At 41.6% G+C, this 17,922-nt stretch overlaps 1 protein-coding gene across 6 annotated transcripts in view; it reads left to right on the top strand.

Moving 5' to 3' along the window:
- The window catches only part of LOC122816964 (serine/threonine-protein phosphatase 4 regulatory subunit 1-like), a 1,601,647-nt gene that overhangs the window by 1,290,467 nt on the left and 293,258 nt on the right, over positions 1-17,922 (top strand). For all 6 annotated transcript variants that reach the window (XM_044090068.1, XM_044090067.1, XM_044090066.1 and 3 more), the window contains one exon: positions 12,129-12,249. In XM_044090068.1, the coding sequence (XP_043946003.1) occupies positions 12,129-12,249 (121 nt within the window). The remainder of the gene's footprint in view (positions 1-12,128; positions 12,250-17,922) is intronic.

The following is a 17,922-nucleotide window of genomic DNA, read 5'->3' as shown; positions in this document are numbered from 1 at the left end:
ACCTCCAAATCTGGAAACAACAAGGCACCTCCCTATGGTAAACAGTCTCAATGACTTCCCTCTACAGTCACCAAGCACTTACCTTTTAGCCATCCCTTTGGGGAGAAAACTGGCACCTCATGCATGAAACTGGCAACTTATTACCCAGGACAAATGGGTTCTAAATATAGTATCCCAGGGATACAGATTTCATTTCCACACGTTGCCAATCCCAAACGGATGGCCAGATCTGCCCCCAAACAGTGGGCAGAGGCCAAAAAACAAGTTCTGTCCCTCGTGAACATGGGGGCTAACCAACCAGTACCAGAAGAGGAAAAGGGACAAGGTTTCTATTCAAGACTTTTCCTGGTACCCAGAAAAGACAAATCATGGCGTCCAATTCTGGACTTATCCACTCTAAACACATTTCTGGACATTCCAAAATTGAAGATGCTGACTCTTCAACAGATACTACCTATGCTAGGCAACGATACCTGGTTGGTAACTCTAGACTTAAAAGAGGCTTACCTGCATATCCCAATCAGTGAGTCTTGCAGAAGATACCTCCACTTCAAAGCAGGCTACTTGCATTACCAGTTCTCTGCATTGCCCTTTGGCTTATCTACTGCGACCAGGGTCTTCACAAAGTGCCTGGCTCCAGTAATTGCATTTTGCAGGCAAAGAAATATTCAAATATATCCATACCTGGACGATTGTCTAATTCAGGCAGAAAACAAGGACATTCTTCTAAAGCATCTGGCGTTTGTAAAAAGGGTTCTAACTTGTCTAGGGTACACCATAAACTAAAAGAAATAACAACTGGTACCCTCACAAAAAAATTACATTCCTGGGTGCAAGCTTGAATACAACTGCCTAGATGACTTACCTTACGCCAGAAAGTAAATTCAATTGGTGACTTACATCAAACAGGTGGCCACAAAAACCCTGCTATCTGCAAGACAAATTCTGCAAGCCTTGAGGTTCATGGCCTCCTGCATTCTTCTAATTCCATATGCAAGACTGCATATGAGGAAACTTCAGTGGTACTTAAAAAGTTTATGGAGCCAACATTGTCACAGCCTGGAAACAATGATTCCTATTATACCTTGCCTGCAACTAGAGTTCCTATGGTGGGCAGAGGCCTGCCACCAAAACAAGGGACTGCCATTCACTCACCCCCTGCCGCCCAAACCCTAACTACAGACGCATCAGACTATGCTTGGGGGGCTCATCTGGCAGGAAAGTGCATTCAGGGCAAATGGAGCCCAAATCAAATGCACCTACATATTAATCAGAAAGAGATGCTAGCTGTACAGAATGCACGGACAGCCTTCAAGGACTACCTTCATCCAGGACAACTAATGATAAAGACAGACAACACCACAGTTATATGGTACATAAACAAGCAGGGGGGTACACATTCCTACCCCCTTTGCAGATTAGCCATGGCATTGTGGAACACGGTCTTGACCTACCAAATACAACTACAAGCACAGTTCCTGCCAGGAAAGCTAAATACTCTGGCAGATGAACAAAGCAGAAATCTTATGGACTCTCACGAATGGAAACTGGAACCACAAGTTTTCAACATGTTGGCACGCAAATGGGGGAGTCCAGACATAGATCTTTTTGCCTCACCCCAGAACTATCAGTTGGACAAATTCTGCACAAGAATTCATCACAAAAAAAGCATGGAAAGTGGATGCTCTATCATTCAGCTGGAAAAACCTGTCAGTCTATGCTTTTCCCCCTCTGCCTCTGCTCTTCAGAGTTCTACTAAAAGTCAAACAGGACAAACCAAAAATTATTCTGATTGCTCCAAACTGGCCTCACCAACACTGGCACCCACTCCTGCGCAATGTCACACCTTCCTCCATGGAACCTGCCTCAGACACCTTACCTACTGTCTCAGCAGAACTACCAAATTCTGCACACTCACCTCCAAACTTTGAATCTTGCAGCGTGGCTAATCAACTAATTTCACCCTTGGCGTCTCTCAGCAAACCTGTGATGGATGTCATTTTGGAGGCTAGAAGGCCTAGTACTAGAAAATCGTATGCTGACAAATGGAAAAGATTCTGTGCCTAGAACCAATCACAAGGAATAAGCACAGCAATGCCCAGTATTCCTCAGATATTGCAATACTTAACTGAGATGCTTCACAAGGGCCTATCTTTTTCTCCATAAAAATCCATGCCTCTGCCATTTCAGCTCATTACAACACAGAACCTCCCCTCTTCTCTCATCCTCTGCTAAAGCAGTATCTCAGAGGGGCCAACAATTTAAGACCTCCCAGGAGAGTGCCAACTCCTGTATGGGACCTCAATTTTGTTTTGGAAAAACTCACTCTCCCTCCTTTTGAGCCATCTGCTACTACAGACCTAAAATTTCTCTCCTGGAAAACAGCTTTCCTTCTAGCAGTCACTTCAGCTAGAAGGATTTCAGAATTACAGGCTCTTATGGCAGTGGAGCCTTTCATTGTTTTTTATCTGGACAGGGTGCATCTCAGGACCAATCCATATTTCATGCCTAAGGTGGCATCCAGTGTGGCTCTTAATCAGACCATTCATCTGCCAACTTTCTTTCCCAATCCGCAGAACAAGGGTGAGCGGATTCTGCATTCATTGGATGTACACAGACAACTTAGATTCTACTTAAACAGGACAAAATCTCTAAGAAAATCTGAACAACTATTGGTGGCATTTGCTGCAGGGGCAGAGAGAAAGGCTATTTCAAAGCAGACTATTTCCAAATGGATAATCCATTGTATTCGTTTCTGCTATGTGAACCATGGTAAACCTATCCCCAAGGGGATCAGATCTCATTCCACCAGGGCTGCATCTAGTTCTGCAGCCTTTCACAGAGGGGTTCCTACCAGAGACATTCTAGAAGCTGCTACCTGGAGCTCAGTTCATACGTTCACCAAACATTACCATTTACCTCTCTTCTCTAAATCCAGAGCTGGCTTTCCCACTGCTGTCCTGCAGGGCCTTATAGCTGCTCCTAATGCTGTATAAATCCATCCTCCCAACCATAGCTTTGGGATTCTACCCAAATGTAATAACTGCAACATTGAAACACAAAGAACATAGTACAGTTGTGTATACTTACCATAAATGTAGATGTTAGAGTGTATTCACTGTTGCAGTCCTGGTTACCCTCCCTCCAGCCCCCTGTTTTTCTCTTACTATACCTCTCCTTTCTTTTACTATGCTTAAAAGCCTTTTTGATGCATTTGCTTTTGTTTGGAGGTATATTTTTTTGTTTTAAATTATACACACACACACACACACACACACACACACACACACATGCATATATATTTATATATATTTGTGTGTGTGTGTGTGTGTGTGTGTATATATATATATATATATATATATATATATATATATATATATATATATATATTGCTCCCCATTTGGGGGGCACCTGACATCTGGGGCAAGAAAAACTGATGTAATGGTGTCGGCTGTATGTTTTATACCCCTGACGTCATGGAAGAAGGGACAGCAACCGATGCAGGACCCAAGACTTTGTTAATCAGGCCGACTGAGAGCAACCTGCCAGCAGATAACCCAAATGTAATGACTGCAACAGTGAATACACTCGAACGTCTACATTTATGGTAAGTGTACACAATTGTACTTTCCTTACTTCCCAGCCATCAATTCTTGAAGAAATCAGATAAGTGCCCCGTTGGGGAACCTTTTCAGTCATTTTCTTTATCTTAATGCTTGTTCATGTCATCCAGAAAGGGCAAGTGCAAGTGTGGCCGTGAGATACCCTCCAAGGGCACCCACGATCAGTGTCTTTTTTGTTTAGGTCGGTTGCATGACTACAAGTAAATAAAAAACCAAACTGAAAGCAAGAGGAGCTGCACCAGAGTAATAGCGTAATCAGTAGTTTAATTTCCGCTTTCGTCAATAGACTTCGTCAGAATACAAAATCAGCATGAATCAGAACATTTAAATACCACAATAATAAGTAGGAAAATTAATCAATTAAAACACAATCAATTAAACATTTAAAATACTTATAAAACCAAAAAACTACATTCATCCAATGTTAAAAAAATCTAAAGGAAATAAATCTTTATTAATGTGTAATGTTCTGTATTTTAAGAAACATTTAATGTTGATGTAGTCATTCAGACCAGGGGGTTTGTCAGCGTTAAGTTTGATTTGCCATAAGGTTTCACGCTGTTCCACAAAATTCTTAAAATCTCCTCCCCTAAGGTCAGAACGTACTACCTCCAAGACAGAAAATAAAAATTTATTGTATGTCCTACAAACTTTTGAGTGTTTGTAAAGAGCGTTGTTCTTGTCTTTGGTTTTAATACTGTAAATATGTTCTCTGATTCTGATATTTAAACTGCGGGTGGTCATGCCAATGTAAAAGGCAGGACAGCCCAAACATTGACTAATGTAAATCACCCCCTTGGTCTTGCAGTTAACGTATCCAGGAACCTTGAAAGACTAGTTCAGACAGTTCCTCAATTAGACAAGCCATAGTAGACAATTGGAAAATTATTGAAGGCAATGAGGAGATGAGGAAGATGTTTGTTGGTGGGCCCTCTTTTGTATTCAGGAACCACAACAATTTGAAAGGGATCCTAGAAAACAAACCGGTAGGTTCGTCAACTGTTAGTTCTACCAACACTGGGATGCATTGTTGCCATAGTTGCAACATGTGTCGATTTATTTCAGAGGGTCCTTACATAAAGATAGAGAATGTTGACTACACTTTCAAGGTTCCTGGATATGTTAACTGCAAGACCAAGGGGGTGATTTACATTAGTCAATGTTTGGGCTGTCCTGCCTTTTACATTGGCATGACCACCCGCAGTTTAAATATCAGAATCAGAGAACATATTTACAGTATTAAAACCAAAGACGAGAACAACGCTCTTTACAAACACTCAAAAGTTTGTAGGACATACAATAAATTTTTATTTTCTGTCTTGGAGGTAGTACGTTCTGACCTTAGGGGAGGAGATTTTAAGAATTTTGTGGAACAGCGTGAAACCTTATGGCAAATCAAACTTAACGCTGACAAACCCCCTGGTCTGAATGACTACATCAACATTAAATGTTTCTTAAAATACAGAACATTACACATTAATAAAGATTTATTTCCTTTAGATTTTTTTAACATTGGATGAATGTAGTTTTTTGGTTTTATAAGTATTTTAAATGTTTAATTGATTGTGTTTTAATTGATTAATTTGCCTACTTATTATTGTGGTATTTAAATGTTCTGATTCATGCTGATTTTGTATTCTGACGAAGTCTATTGACGAAAGCGGAAATTAAACTACTGATTACGCTATTACTCTGGTGCAGCTCCTCTTGCTTTCAGTTTGGTTTTTTATTTACTTGGTTACGTTTTGGTGCTTCTTTTTTCTTTGCATGACTACAAGGCCTGCTCCATTTGCCAGGCGTTTGTGCCCAAAACTTTGCACAGCTGTCTGAATGCGCTCAACCTTTATCTGGAAAATTGAAGTTTAAAACAATTAGCCTTCAGTATGGAGGGTTCCGCTGACCTACCTGTTGAACCTCTGAAAAAGAAATCTAAGACTATCAGGTCTACCACTACTGCTGCTCCTGTTTTGTCGGACTCTCAGCCTGTGGCCGACATTGGCATGGTTGAGGACTTGGACTCCGCCGCCTCGGATACAGGCTTTCATCCAAAGTTTGTTTAATGCTTTCATGGCCTTATGGCCTAACACTACAGGGACTTCAACCATCCCTCCTCCTATACTGAGCCTAAGGCCTCAAACATCAGACCCCTGTCTGAGGGAAGAGGAGAACTTTTCTAATTCTTCATCTGAGGAATCACTCTCTCATACTTCTCAGGTTTGTTTTCCCATGGGATACGGCTACTCAGAGGAAGAATCCATTGATCCTGACTCCCCAGCTGAGGGTTTGAACTTTGGGGAGACTATTACCAAGATGAAGGAACATTTAAGTGGGAATCATCTGAAATGACTGAGGTTCAAAAAAGGAGTTATGATCTCATTCAGATGGATTCCCCAACTCCTACTGCTGTTCCTGCAATTCTGCCTGCATTCCTAGATATCTTCTCTTCAGCATCCTTGAACCCTGACTCACAACCCCCTGCTCCATGCACACCTAATAGATTTTATAAAGTCCGAGACTGCTAAGTTTCTTCTTAAGTGTCCTCCAGCAGACCCTGCCGCTATTTCCATCTCCATGGATAAGGCCTCTAAACTATTACCTACCACCATCATTCTTCCTGCTGCCAAAGACAGCAAAACCATGGAACATCTGGGTAAAAAACTTACATCTCTGCTACTCTGGCCTTCAGGGCTGCTAATGACCAGAGACACATGGCGAAATATGCCTTATCACTTCCTGGAAAAGTCACTAAGAAATTGTCCGATTCCCCAGATTTTGCTGCCAAAGCTTCACTGTCTTCCTTTCATTCTGTCACCTCCCAGGTTACCAGGCACTCCATAAAGTGAAGTTACGATGCTGCTGAGGCCTCAGGCAGGTCAGCTGCATCAGCATCAGCATTTGCTTTGAGAAGGTATTCCTGGCTATGCCTCCAGCCCCTACCAATTGACTTTAGAGCAAAGCTAGTTGATGCCCCTCTGGACAATACAGATCTGTTTGGTACAAAATTGGCTGATTTATTTAAGTCACTACAGCCGAAGGGGAAAAGAGATGCAGGATTTAAAACATCTGCTGGTCTCTCCTATTCCAAACTTCCAGAGGAATTATCTAGCAAAAACGTAATTTATTCAAAAACACTCTTTTCCTGCTGCTCATACAAGGCCCAGAAAAACAGCTGGAAATCCACCCACTTCTGCCAGAGCTTCCCCCTCCTGTAGCGAGAGGCAGCCCTTTCAAGACAGGACAGGTAGTGTCTCACTACCTGCCAACCTTAAAACCCTCACCCCCTCCCTGTCTCAGTGCGTCTCTCTCACTGTCGTCCAGTGTGGGCATCCATCACCGCAGACAAATGGGTCCTTTCAGTAATACAAAATGAGTATTTTATGACCTGGTTATGCCCCCAAAGCGAAGGGGTATCCAGCAACCTCCAAAACAGCAGCTACACCTATCACAGCCTGTACTAGAAACTCTGATGGCACAAGGCACCATTGAAACAGTACACTGGCTGCAAAAGGAAGAGGCTTCTACTCCAGGATTTTCCTAGTGCCAAGAAAAGACAGTCCTTGAAAACCAATTCTGGACCTCTCTCTACTCAACCTATTCTTTCAGGTTCCTACTTTCAGGATGTTGATCTTACCAACTCTTTTTTCACTCCTTCTCCAAGGGTTCAGGGCCACCCTAGATATAAAGGATGCCTGCCTTCACATCCCCATAAGGCCCAATTTTAGGAAATAACCTGAGGTTCTCTGTGGGCCCTTCTCACTTTCAATTCTCTGCCTTGCCCTTTGGGCTTTCCATGGCACCCAGAGTATTCACCAAATGTCTCATCCCAATTATTGCCTTTTGCAGGAGAAAAGGAATCGAGATATTCCCTTATCTGGACGACCTGTGTTTACAAGTAGATTGCAACACATACGACTTGCCATTACCCTCCTACAGTCCCTGGGATTTCAGATCAACTTCCCAAAATCCCACCTGGAACCTTCCCGAGACGTTGTCTTCCTGGGGTGCAGGATTCACACAGACATCATGAAAGTCTACCTCCCCAAAAGGTGGAAAGCTTAACTGAACACCTACTACTTGTCCTCCAGACAACAGAATTGACAGCAAGGCAGTACCTCAGGCTCCTGGGTTACATGACAGCCGCTATCCCCATGTTACCATTAGCAAGACTTCATATGAGGCAGTTGCAGTGGTACTTAAGGTCAGTCTGGACCTAGCACTCCCACCCCTTGGAGTACAGGGTTCCCCTCCTACCCTGCCTCAAACTAGAAATCCAGTGGTGGCTGAAGCAAGTGAACCTCAATCCTGGTCTTCCCCTCCTACCACCTCAACCCAAACAGATCATGCACACTGAAGCCTCAGACTTGGGCTAGGGAGCAACTCTAGGCCATCTGAAAGTGCAGGAGCTGTGGCCAGGGCCACACAAAAAAGAACACATCAATATCTGAGAGATGAGGGCAATTCTACTGGCCATGCAAGCCTTTCAATCCTATCTACAAGGGCCACTAAATATCTTTACAGACAATACCACAGTGCTGTGGTATCTCGACAAACAGGGGAACCATATTTTACTTGCTTTGCAGACTAGCTCTCCTGGTGTGGGAACTGGCCACCTCCCAGGCATTTACCCTGTGGGTGGTTTACATTATTTCACAACAGAACTCCCAGGCATACTCCCTCAGCAGATCCATAATGAACAACCACAAATGGATGCTTCACATGGATGTCTTCCTGGACCTGGTCCACTGGTGAGGTACACCTCAAATAGACCTGTTTGCCTCTTCCATCAACAGGCAACTTCCTTTCTTCTGCACCAGACTCCCACACCCTCAGCTGGTGGCAGCAGATGCTTTCTCAAGCTCTTGGAAGGGAACGTTTCTCTGCATTTCCCCCTTCCCACTTGTACAGAAGGTCCTGCTGAAAATCCAGCAGGACCGACCAAAAATCTTGTTGGTGACTCCCTATTGGCCAAGACAGCATTGGTTACCCCTACTCTTACGGTTATCCAAGGACAATCACCACAAGTTACCCCTCGGAGTGGACCTTCTCACACAGCAAATGGGACCCCAAATACATCCACAGTGGCAGTTGCTGCACGTCACACTGCGGCTGATAGGATTCTGATCCCTTTCAGACACCTTTATAAGGAGGATTTGCTCACTGTCCTGCAGGAGGCCAAGAAACCAAACAGAAGAAAATTCTGCCTATCAAAGTAGAAGAGATTATCTGTATGGTGTTTCAGAAGACAGTTGGACCCGCTTACAAGTGACACCCCTCTAGAACTGTCTTACATGTGTGAACTACTGCAGACAGGATTGGCCTACTCATCCATTAAAGCTCACTTGTCTGCCATTTCAGCATGTTTTCCTCTGGATCCCCCCAGCATCCAGACTGCCAGCTAAGTTATTCCTTAATGGGGTCCTTCACCTGAGACCTCCCAGGAAGCCATCTCCACCCCCATGGGACCTCACCTATGTTTTGGAAAATCTTGCGCTTCCTCCATTCGAGCCAGCAGACAAAGCTTCCCTAAAACACTGAACATTGAAAACTGTACTACTTGTGGCCTTGACCTCAGCCAGAAGAGTGTCAGAGCTGCAAGCCCTCGTGGCTATCCAACCTTTCCTGGTATTCCACACAGACAGGGTTACTCTTAGAACTAATTCTTCCTTCATGCCCAAGGTGGTGAATGACCTTTCCTTAAATCAGGCCATCCATCTACCAACCTTCTTCCCTAACCCACATGGAGACCGTGAGAGCGTACTCTGTTCCCTGGATGTACACAAACAACTCAGATTTTATCTGGACAAAACCAAGTCTATCAGACAGGCTGATCAACTGTTTGTCTCCTTCCACCCCAGGGCCCTAGGGAAGGCAGTAACCAAACAAACTTATTTCAACCTGGATTTCCAAAGCTATCACCTTTTGCTACAAATACTATGGGAAATCCCTGCAAGGTACTGTTAAAGCACATTCCACCAGGGCAGTGACCTCCTCAAGAGCCTTCTTCATGGGTTTGGATACCTCTACCATTCCTAAAGCAGCCACTTGGTCATCAGTGCACACCTTCAGCAAACATTACAAGCTAGACCATATTTCCAGAGCCAGGGTGGGATTTGCCAGGGCTATCCTTCATGGATTCCTGTAGACTGCCTCTAGACCACCACCCCCTTCACAGTGAGCTTTGGCATGCACCAATATACGATGAATACTGCAACATGTGAATAGGACCTAGAAAAGTTATGTAAAATCTTACCATAACCATAGATGTCCTTCTCTTCCATATTGCTGCATTCCTTCCCATCTTTCTTCCCCTCCTGTTATGCTGCATTTCCCTTTCTGTATGGCATATGACTGGCATTTCCCTTGCTAGGACTGGTTCCAGCTGGGGCTTACAGGTCTGAGGGGTGTTGCGTGCAGATGTCACTTTTATGGCCCACGTTGCACTAGCTATGTCAGACGTCCTATGCACCATACAGTGGCTGAAAACTTTTGTATACTGGCCAGACATTCGGGTATCAAGAGGAGTAAACCCATATGTGATGAATACTGCAACATGGAAGAGAAGGACATCTATGGATATGGTAAGATTTTACACAACTTTTCTCTCTACTGCCTTATGAGTGGTCTCTCAGTCCGTTGGTGACGAAACAGATTTTTTTGCTAATGGGGCAAGCCATGCTACAACCTTCTTCCTGTTGTCAGAAATTTCAAATGCAAGCAGGTGTTTTGCCCTAATCCACCCTAGAGGGGGAGTCGCTGAGAAATGCTCTGATTCAAGATTGGCCCTCTGGTCTCCCTTATGCTCACCCTCTTGCTCCTCTTATGTCCAAATTTCTACAGAAAGCATCTCCGTGGGAGAGCAAGGTGATCCTCATTCCCCAATTGTGACCCCAACAGGTGTAGTTTCCCTTGATTTGGGCGCACATAATACGCCCACCTTGAGTTCCGGATCCCTCTCTGGATCGTTTATTACTCCTGTCCGGCCTACCTTACCTAGACATTTAAGCCCTCATGCTAACAGCATGGTTTCTCCACTTCATGATGGACAGTCCAGGCTTTTTTCCTAAAGTTTACACATCCTTATTTCTTCCCAAAAGGATTTTACTAGGAAAATATATGAGCAAATGGAAAGAAAATTCATTTTGAGGCATTGTCTTGAAAGCCACCTTATCATACTTTTCATAAGGACAAGGTTTCCCTTCATACTAATCTCCCAAAAGAATTTTCCCTTAACCAATCCTTTAATTTGCCCTTAACCAATCCTTTAATCTACCAGTTTTCTTTTAAAATGTTCTCATAAAGGAGAATGTATTCTTCATTTGCTGGATGTCCACGGACAAGTAAGACTTTATCTCCATAGAACAAAAGATATCAGGAAGTCTGATTAGTTATTTCCTTTCCAAAAGCTAAATTAAGACAGTTTGTGTGTCTTGTCATATTAGCTAGTTGGCTCACTGATCGTATTTCTCATGTTTACAAGCAAAAAGGCTTTACCAAGACTGCCGCAAGCTCATTCTGCAGAGTCACTTTCCACCTCCTCTGCCTTCTTATCAAGAACTTCTGTAGATAACATTTGTGATGCTGATACTTGGTCTAATGGTCATACTTTCATAGCTCATTGCAAGTTTAACATTTTTGCAGAGCAGTATTTGTTTCTGCCGTACTCTGGAATGTGCTTCCATGAGACCACCTTGGGGAGTTGACTATTTGGGGACTCTAGTTGAAGAATAGAAGAAAAATACATCATCAGATAAAGAAGTTATGTTTCCATGATGATGCATCTGTGTTGTCTGGTTTTGTCCTCCTTCCACCTCCAATCCCCCTTCATTTGTAGAGGATGATTATATTTTTCTTGGTATGATGGGGAGGTATTCCTTTTTGGTCTTTTTCCTGTCTGAGCTCCATATACCTTTGCCTTCGTGTTTGTACCTCTACTTCTATTCTACATACTTATGGACTGTTCCTTCAGCCAAATGTTAAGAGGGCAAACTCAGTCTGAAGTAATGTGGGGTTTGGCGAGGATTATGGGTAAGGAGAGGAGCTTGATCTACAGATCCAGAGCCTGAGAAGAGGTAAAGTCGGATTCAAGGTCAAATTTGAAACACAGTGGTTGACGATGGATGAAAACAAACAGCACAAATGTATCATTATGGTGAGTACATAACTTTTTTTTCTTTATTAAATCATAATTATGTTAGACATGCTGTGAAGCTGGTTAAGTATAGATGTCAGAGAGGTTTACAAAAATACTTTTCAGTGAAAGTAAAAGGTTCTCATAACAGTTTGACCTTAAAATTAGAATGCAAAATTGTGTGCAATGGTTTAATGTTGCACTGAACATAGGTAGAGAATTTGGAATAAGGGAAAGGAAGGGGAAGGCAAGGTGCAGTATCTTTACTAATTTTGCTAGGGAAAATAAAGATTGGATCTGTGAACAGAGGCAAGCCTCATTTGCTGATGTATGACTTGTTTATTTTTCCCAATTTCAATTGCCCTCTTGTTTTGCAGGCAGCTAATTCTAATATTAGAGTTGTACAACCCCACTGATGTATATGACTACCTGCGACACATCGCTCTAACGCTGTGCTCAGACAAAGTTTCTGAAGTCAGATGGATCTCATTTAAGTTGGTATGTAGCTTTCATTATCAATCCATCATTAAAATGGTTTCTTCTTTTTGTACAAGGGCACACATCACTGAAAAGCTGAGTTGAAATTGAAAGGGTGCTGCTTTTTTATGTGCTGGTGTAAACAAGCAGGTATTTAAAGTTTGCACTACAGTAGAACTTAGATTAATCCTTTGTGTATATAGGTTTGTTCTTTTTTTATACATTTAAATTTAGTAAGTAATTCAAAACATAAAACACAGGAATGCATGATAAAGTGGCATGTTGTTCTTGGAGGGCTGCAGTTAGTCTTTGAAGTGAGGGGAAAAAGACAGGCTTGTTAATTATATTTCTGCTATCAGGAAGATTCTTAAGCTTTTGTTACGCACGTCTAAGTTCTGTTGAGCTCTAATCATGTACTAGAGTAAGAGAGGCTAATTCCAGCCAACACAAAACCGTGGGAAAGGCTAAAACATCATGTAAAGCTGTTGGATACTTTGCTTAGCCGCAAAAAAACAAAAACTGTGTCTGAGCAAAGTATAACAGCTTTTGCTGATAGTTCCTTTTCACATCACTTCTGAGTGCTAAATGTGTGAAAGAACTTTTACAGGTTTGAAAGCCTTAAAGCGCTTTATGCTTTTATACTTTTTCCCTGTAACTCATAGTACTTGGAGCAGGTAAAGCTCCACGCACTACAGAGAATAATTGGGAGTGTCTGCTCATAACCAGTTTGTGTTCTTCACATGGTTGTCGGGATTCACTCCCCAAGGTAACTTTGACCTCCATGCCTTGAACACAATATATTGGTTAGGATCAAAACCTGATCATAATCAACTATTATTAAGTAATCCACATTTTAGAAAAAAGAAAGCATCTAATAACCAGGTTGGCATAATGGTTAAGGTGTTTACTTTACAGACACAAGGTGCAGGGTTTGATTCTCACATGGGGTAACTGGCAAGGCTTAAAATGGCCCACAAGGGCAGTTAGCCTAGTACTAATATATCTATCTATCTAACCATTTGAAATGTCGGGGCCCACTAAAATGAGCCCCAAAAATGGAGACTGAATGGCCAAAAGAATGGACTTTGCATATACTAAGTCCAAGATGCCATTTCTTAGAATATTCCCTTTTCTCCTAGGTATGGTGATCTTGGAGTTGCTGTATACAAGTTTGGAGGGTGTAAGGGTGTGCCCCCCACATAGGGGATGGGGTGCAGGAGGTGCTTGGTTCCCCTGTAAAAATAAGTTTTAATGAGAAGAGCAATTTTTGGCATTTGTTCTTCTCCAGGTTTTCAGACTTTTTTCAGCTTTTCTGCACTCCGTATTTTAAGTGCTGACATTTCAATAGAGATCCAAGCGTCTTATGATCCAGTTCATCCATGTGAACAGAAGGGACTGGTTTCCTCAGTTAGTTGTAATCCAGTATCTTTAGGATTTCTCCAGAGATAAATTTCCTCTCTGTGCTGCCATAATCCGCATTGTACCTTGCTTCTGTCTTTTCTGCAGATCTTGTGTGCTGAATATTTCATCACACAGATCAACCATTACTTGAACATTCTTCACAGTGTTTTGTATACTGGGAGTAAGTACCTGTTTTCAGAAAACTGTGCTAAACAGCACTGACTAAGTTTAGCTAGATTTAGTTTTTCTAAGATTTTTGAGAGTAATTGTTTACTTTCTTGCCCCATACCCATATCGGTCTTTTTTTTTCTAGCCAGACCTTAACTGTTCCATTTCCATTTTATCTTTCAGTGTAGCTATTAGTGCATGTTTAATCATTACAACTGTTGTAAATTTATATAATTACAGGTGTTGTTAATTTCTTGTGACATGACATTGTTACGCATTTTTTGAACAAATGATTTCTAGGACATGGACAAGGCTCTGGGGTTTTGGAAATGCTCAAAGTATGGCCACAACATTCCTCTCACTGCTTTCCAGGGCCCATGTGACCTGTCTGTCATGTGCACAGGGGTGATCCTGTAAATACTGATCTTGACATTTGCAGGAGTTTTGGATGCTGCATAAGGAAAAGCTGACGCTAAAGGGTTTTTTGCCCTCAGACAATGGAGAATACAAATAAAAGAGAATGCCAGAGGAATATGTCAAACAAAAAAGATGCATACAGACCTTTTTCAGCCAAAGTTGCCAGAAAGGACCCTTCTCTACCCAGGATTCTTCAGCCTTCTCCGTAGCCAGACGGGTCTGCCCTAGTGGGTTTCCCAGTTGTAAATCTCCATTCTTCCCAAGTCTGCCCTGAGGAAGAAGTTTGGCAGCTTCTTCTCACAGTGGGAACCATTGCTGTACTTTTAGTATAGTCTGTCTTTGACAGTGTCATTGAGGTTGACTAGGTCAGCATGGAACCCTACAGTTTTATCTGGATTACGACAGGAGGATGAAAGTTTTGATCAGGGCCCAAATTGAGCTTGATGTCCTCGCATCCCTCCTGTGCACTGAGGGTGGCTAGAGAAGGACCTGTTCCCTCTAGATCTCATTTTTTCATCCAAGCTGTGTTTTGGTAATTTAAATATTGCTCTTACAAACTTAAAAATTTGATAGAATAACAGGTTTACATAAGTGTGAATTTTCTGAAGGGTATGAAGTCTATAACTCAAATGTCTGTCATTATTTTCTAACTTCAGTCTTTAATGATTTGACACTAATTTGCCATAAAACCACAATTTTATGAAAAACAGACCAAACATATGAGGCAAAAATCTGTACAGTTGAGAGGTATGCTTTCAACAAAAGAGAGACATCTAAGTATAAAAACCCATTGATCCATCTTTTACATAAGATTTCTCAGTGTATAGATCAAAGCAGACCTTGATGTCTGGTACTTATGCCATAAGGGCTGTGAACTACCTGCACATGTCCTATTTTCAGTGCAACATACTAGAGAAAACATTGTAGATTAGAATTGCAAGTGTCAACTATGGCTGGTATCATGGTACTATCCATAAGACTGATTCTTAGTGCAGTGGATAGAGTAGCTTGGAGGCAGACCGGACTTATATTATGTAGATTTTCTGAAAACGAAGTGTAAAGCGTCTGTCACCACTGCATATTTGATGGGTCTTGCCTTTTCTGGACCATAGTTTTAAAGAGAAATTGCTCAAGAACTAGTAAGAGTGGAAGATGCTCACGGCTTTTGTTGTAGAGTTCTTCAGCCACCAGTGGTCTTTTGCTAGAAACCAAAAAGATGCAAAGAACTTAAAAGTCCTAGCATCCATCATTCAAGCAGCAATCCAACAGAAACTTGAGAGTGGGGTGTGCATGTTCCCAGTGGATCCTTCCTTAGAGGCTGAGATGGCATGCAGAAGTTGGGGATGTTCTTCATTAGATCACTGTTACACTAGCCATTACATATTGGATACATCTTGCCAAGGATACCATATGTCTGGCCAGTCTGCAAAGCTTCAAGCTTCTTCCTCGTGTAACATACATGTGTTAGTATGAGGGATGCATGGACACTTCAGTTTCAAATAGTAATGCATTTCCTCAGTCAGGCCAACTTGTTAGCAGACAGACTCAACAGATGCCTTCAGATGCCGCACAAGTGGGTCCCTCGTTGTGGTAACAGTACAGATGTTTTCCTGTCACTGGTGGAATTTTTATTGTGATCTGTTTGTGTCCCCAACCAATGCCAAGTACAGTAGCTCTTTTCCCTTCAAGGGGCAAGATATTCTAGGAAGCTGTATCCCACCAGTTGCCTTCATGGCTTCTCTTCATCATTCCCCCTAATAATGAGTTTTTAAGACAGCAAAAACATGTAAGAGCAATCATTTTCATAGGCATTTTTGGTCCCAGCATGTGTGTTTTCCCCTTCTTGTTGGTCCCTTTTATCTCCTCCTAGAGTCCCATCCATGTCTCCTCTCTTATCTGGCAAGCCTCAGCCAGACCTTTACTTCATCACTTTAACCACATTTTTCTAGACCAGAAGCTTTTTAGTAGAAGAATTTATACTATGCCTGATCCTAGCCTAAAGGCCAAGAAATTAATGAAATTCTCACTCTGGATTCTTCACTGGGGTGTAGACCTTTTCATAACACAAATCCCAGCTGTTCTGCAAGTCCTATAAAATTTCAGGCTCTTATTCATTCTGTCCTACCAGTCCAACTGATTGGTCTTTAGCTGCTTGTTGGATCTGAGCCTGTAAAACTAATGCTCCAGCCTCAAGCCCCATTAAACTTTTCTTTCCATTATAGATGCGATTGTTCAAGCTACAGCAGATCTTGTGTGACGCCATAGTGTTCAGATGCGGACTGTTATCTTTACAAGCTTTCAATATTCAAATATTCTTCAAATTTGTATGTAACCTTATAGTTCTTGACACTCTTAAAGAAATTCTTTCTTGTGAACTCTTAATAATTTTCTTGGCATCATGTGAGTCTTGGTCTACGATTGCCATTCTTGTTTTTTTTTTCTTTTTTTAATTAAAATCATAATAAAATAATGTATTGTGTTATTAAATAGTTGGCCCTGCCCCCATTAAAACATTTATTCCAAATATTCTTCACATACATATATTATGTGCAGTTCTCATGCATGGTGCACATATTTTTGATGTATTCAGTTCCTTATGCATTTTGTAAAACCTTCATATTCTTTATGTTCATAAGCATATAATAAACTCTTGATCATACAGTCTTAAACATAAGGCAATGACTTTCATAGTGAATACGAATATTTCTGTATCAAATGGCCCCACATGATGATCTCAAAATTCTTGTACTTCATTCCTAACTGTTGATGAAATTAACCAAACCCTAACTACTACAAGCATGTCTAACATCACTTTACAAATGATTAAACAACTGAAGGACTAAATGCTGTGATCCCTTTCCCTAAAAGCCCTTCAGTAATTCCTGAATTTATTATTTTTCCCAGTTGCAATCTGGTCCCAAATCCTATGTCTTGTAGAATTCCCCCATTTTAATTTCTTCCATTATTTCACACATCCCCCTCTGTCGTCATACTCTTTTCTTTGCCATGTCTTTGTTATTGCTGTTTTTATTGCCAAACATGTTCAGTGTCAATACTGATTTTTGACCCCCCTAACACTTTTCTGTTCACGTCGCAGTTTATGAATATGATTTCTTATTAGTTGATATTCTGGACCCACAAGTAGTGTTCAAAATTGTTACATATTTTTTGTATGTTCCAAGCCCTGGCAGCTAAAAATAAGTTGTTGCACATGTTTATTGCTCTGATTTTTCTGTTCATATCTAAACTGTTGCCTCTCATCTTCTAATGTTTTCAATTTCCCTCCACATCTGTTTTATACTTCTCTGTCTGATAGTCAATATTCCCAGATAACTCATTTTCTTGTGGCCCTTAAGTAATGGAGACTTCTGAACTTGCTCATAAGTTGGGGAGTGTAATTTAACACTATCACTTTTATTTTTCCTTTGTTTACCTTGTATACCCTGCTGTTATGTGATATTTCCTCAACAGATCAAGTAAACACAGAATATCTCTTTTTGGGTTGGTTCAGTACACAATCATATATGCAAACAGTGCTAATGTTTCCTCTCTATCGTGCCATTTTTATTCTTGAATTGTAGAATCCATTATTTTAGATGCCAGTGGCTCTATATATAAAGTGATGAATAAGGGTGACAAGGGGCACCCCGTCTAGTACAGCTTTCTAACCTCAAACCATCTGATAATAAACTACCCACTTTCACTTAC

This window comes from Protopterus annectens, chromosome 12.part0, assembly GCF_019279795.1.
Source record: "Protopterus annectens isolate FY-2018-M chromosome 12.part0, PAN1.0, whole genome shotgun sequence".
In the NCBI taxonomy this organism is placed as follows: domain Eukaryota; kingdom Metazoa; phylum Chordata; order Ceratodontiformes; family Protopteridae; genus Protopterus; species Protopterus annectens.
This window is presented reverse-complemented; position numbering and strand designations above follow the sequence as displayed.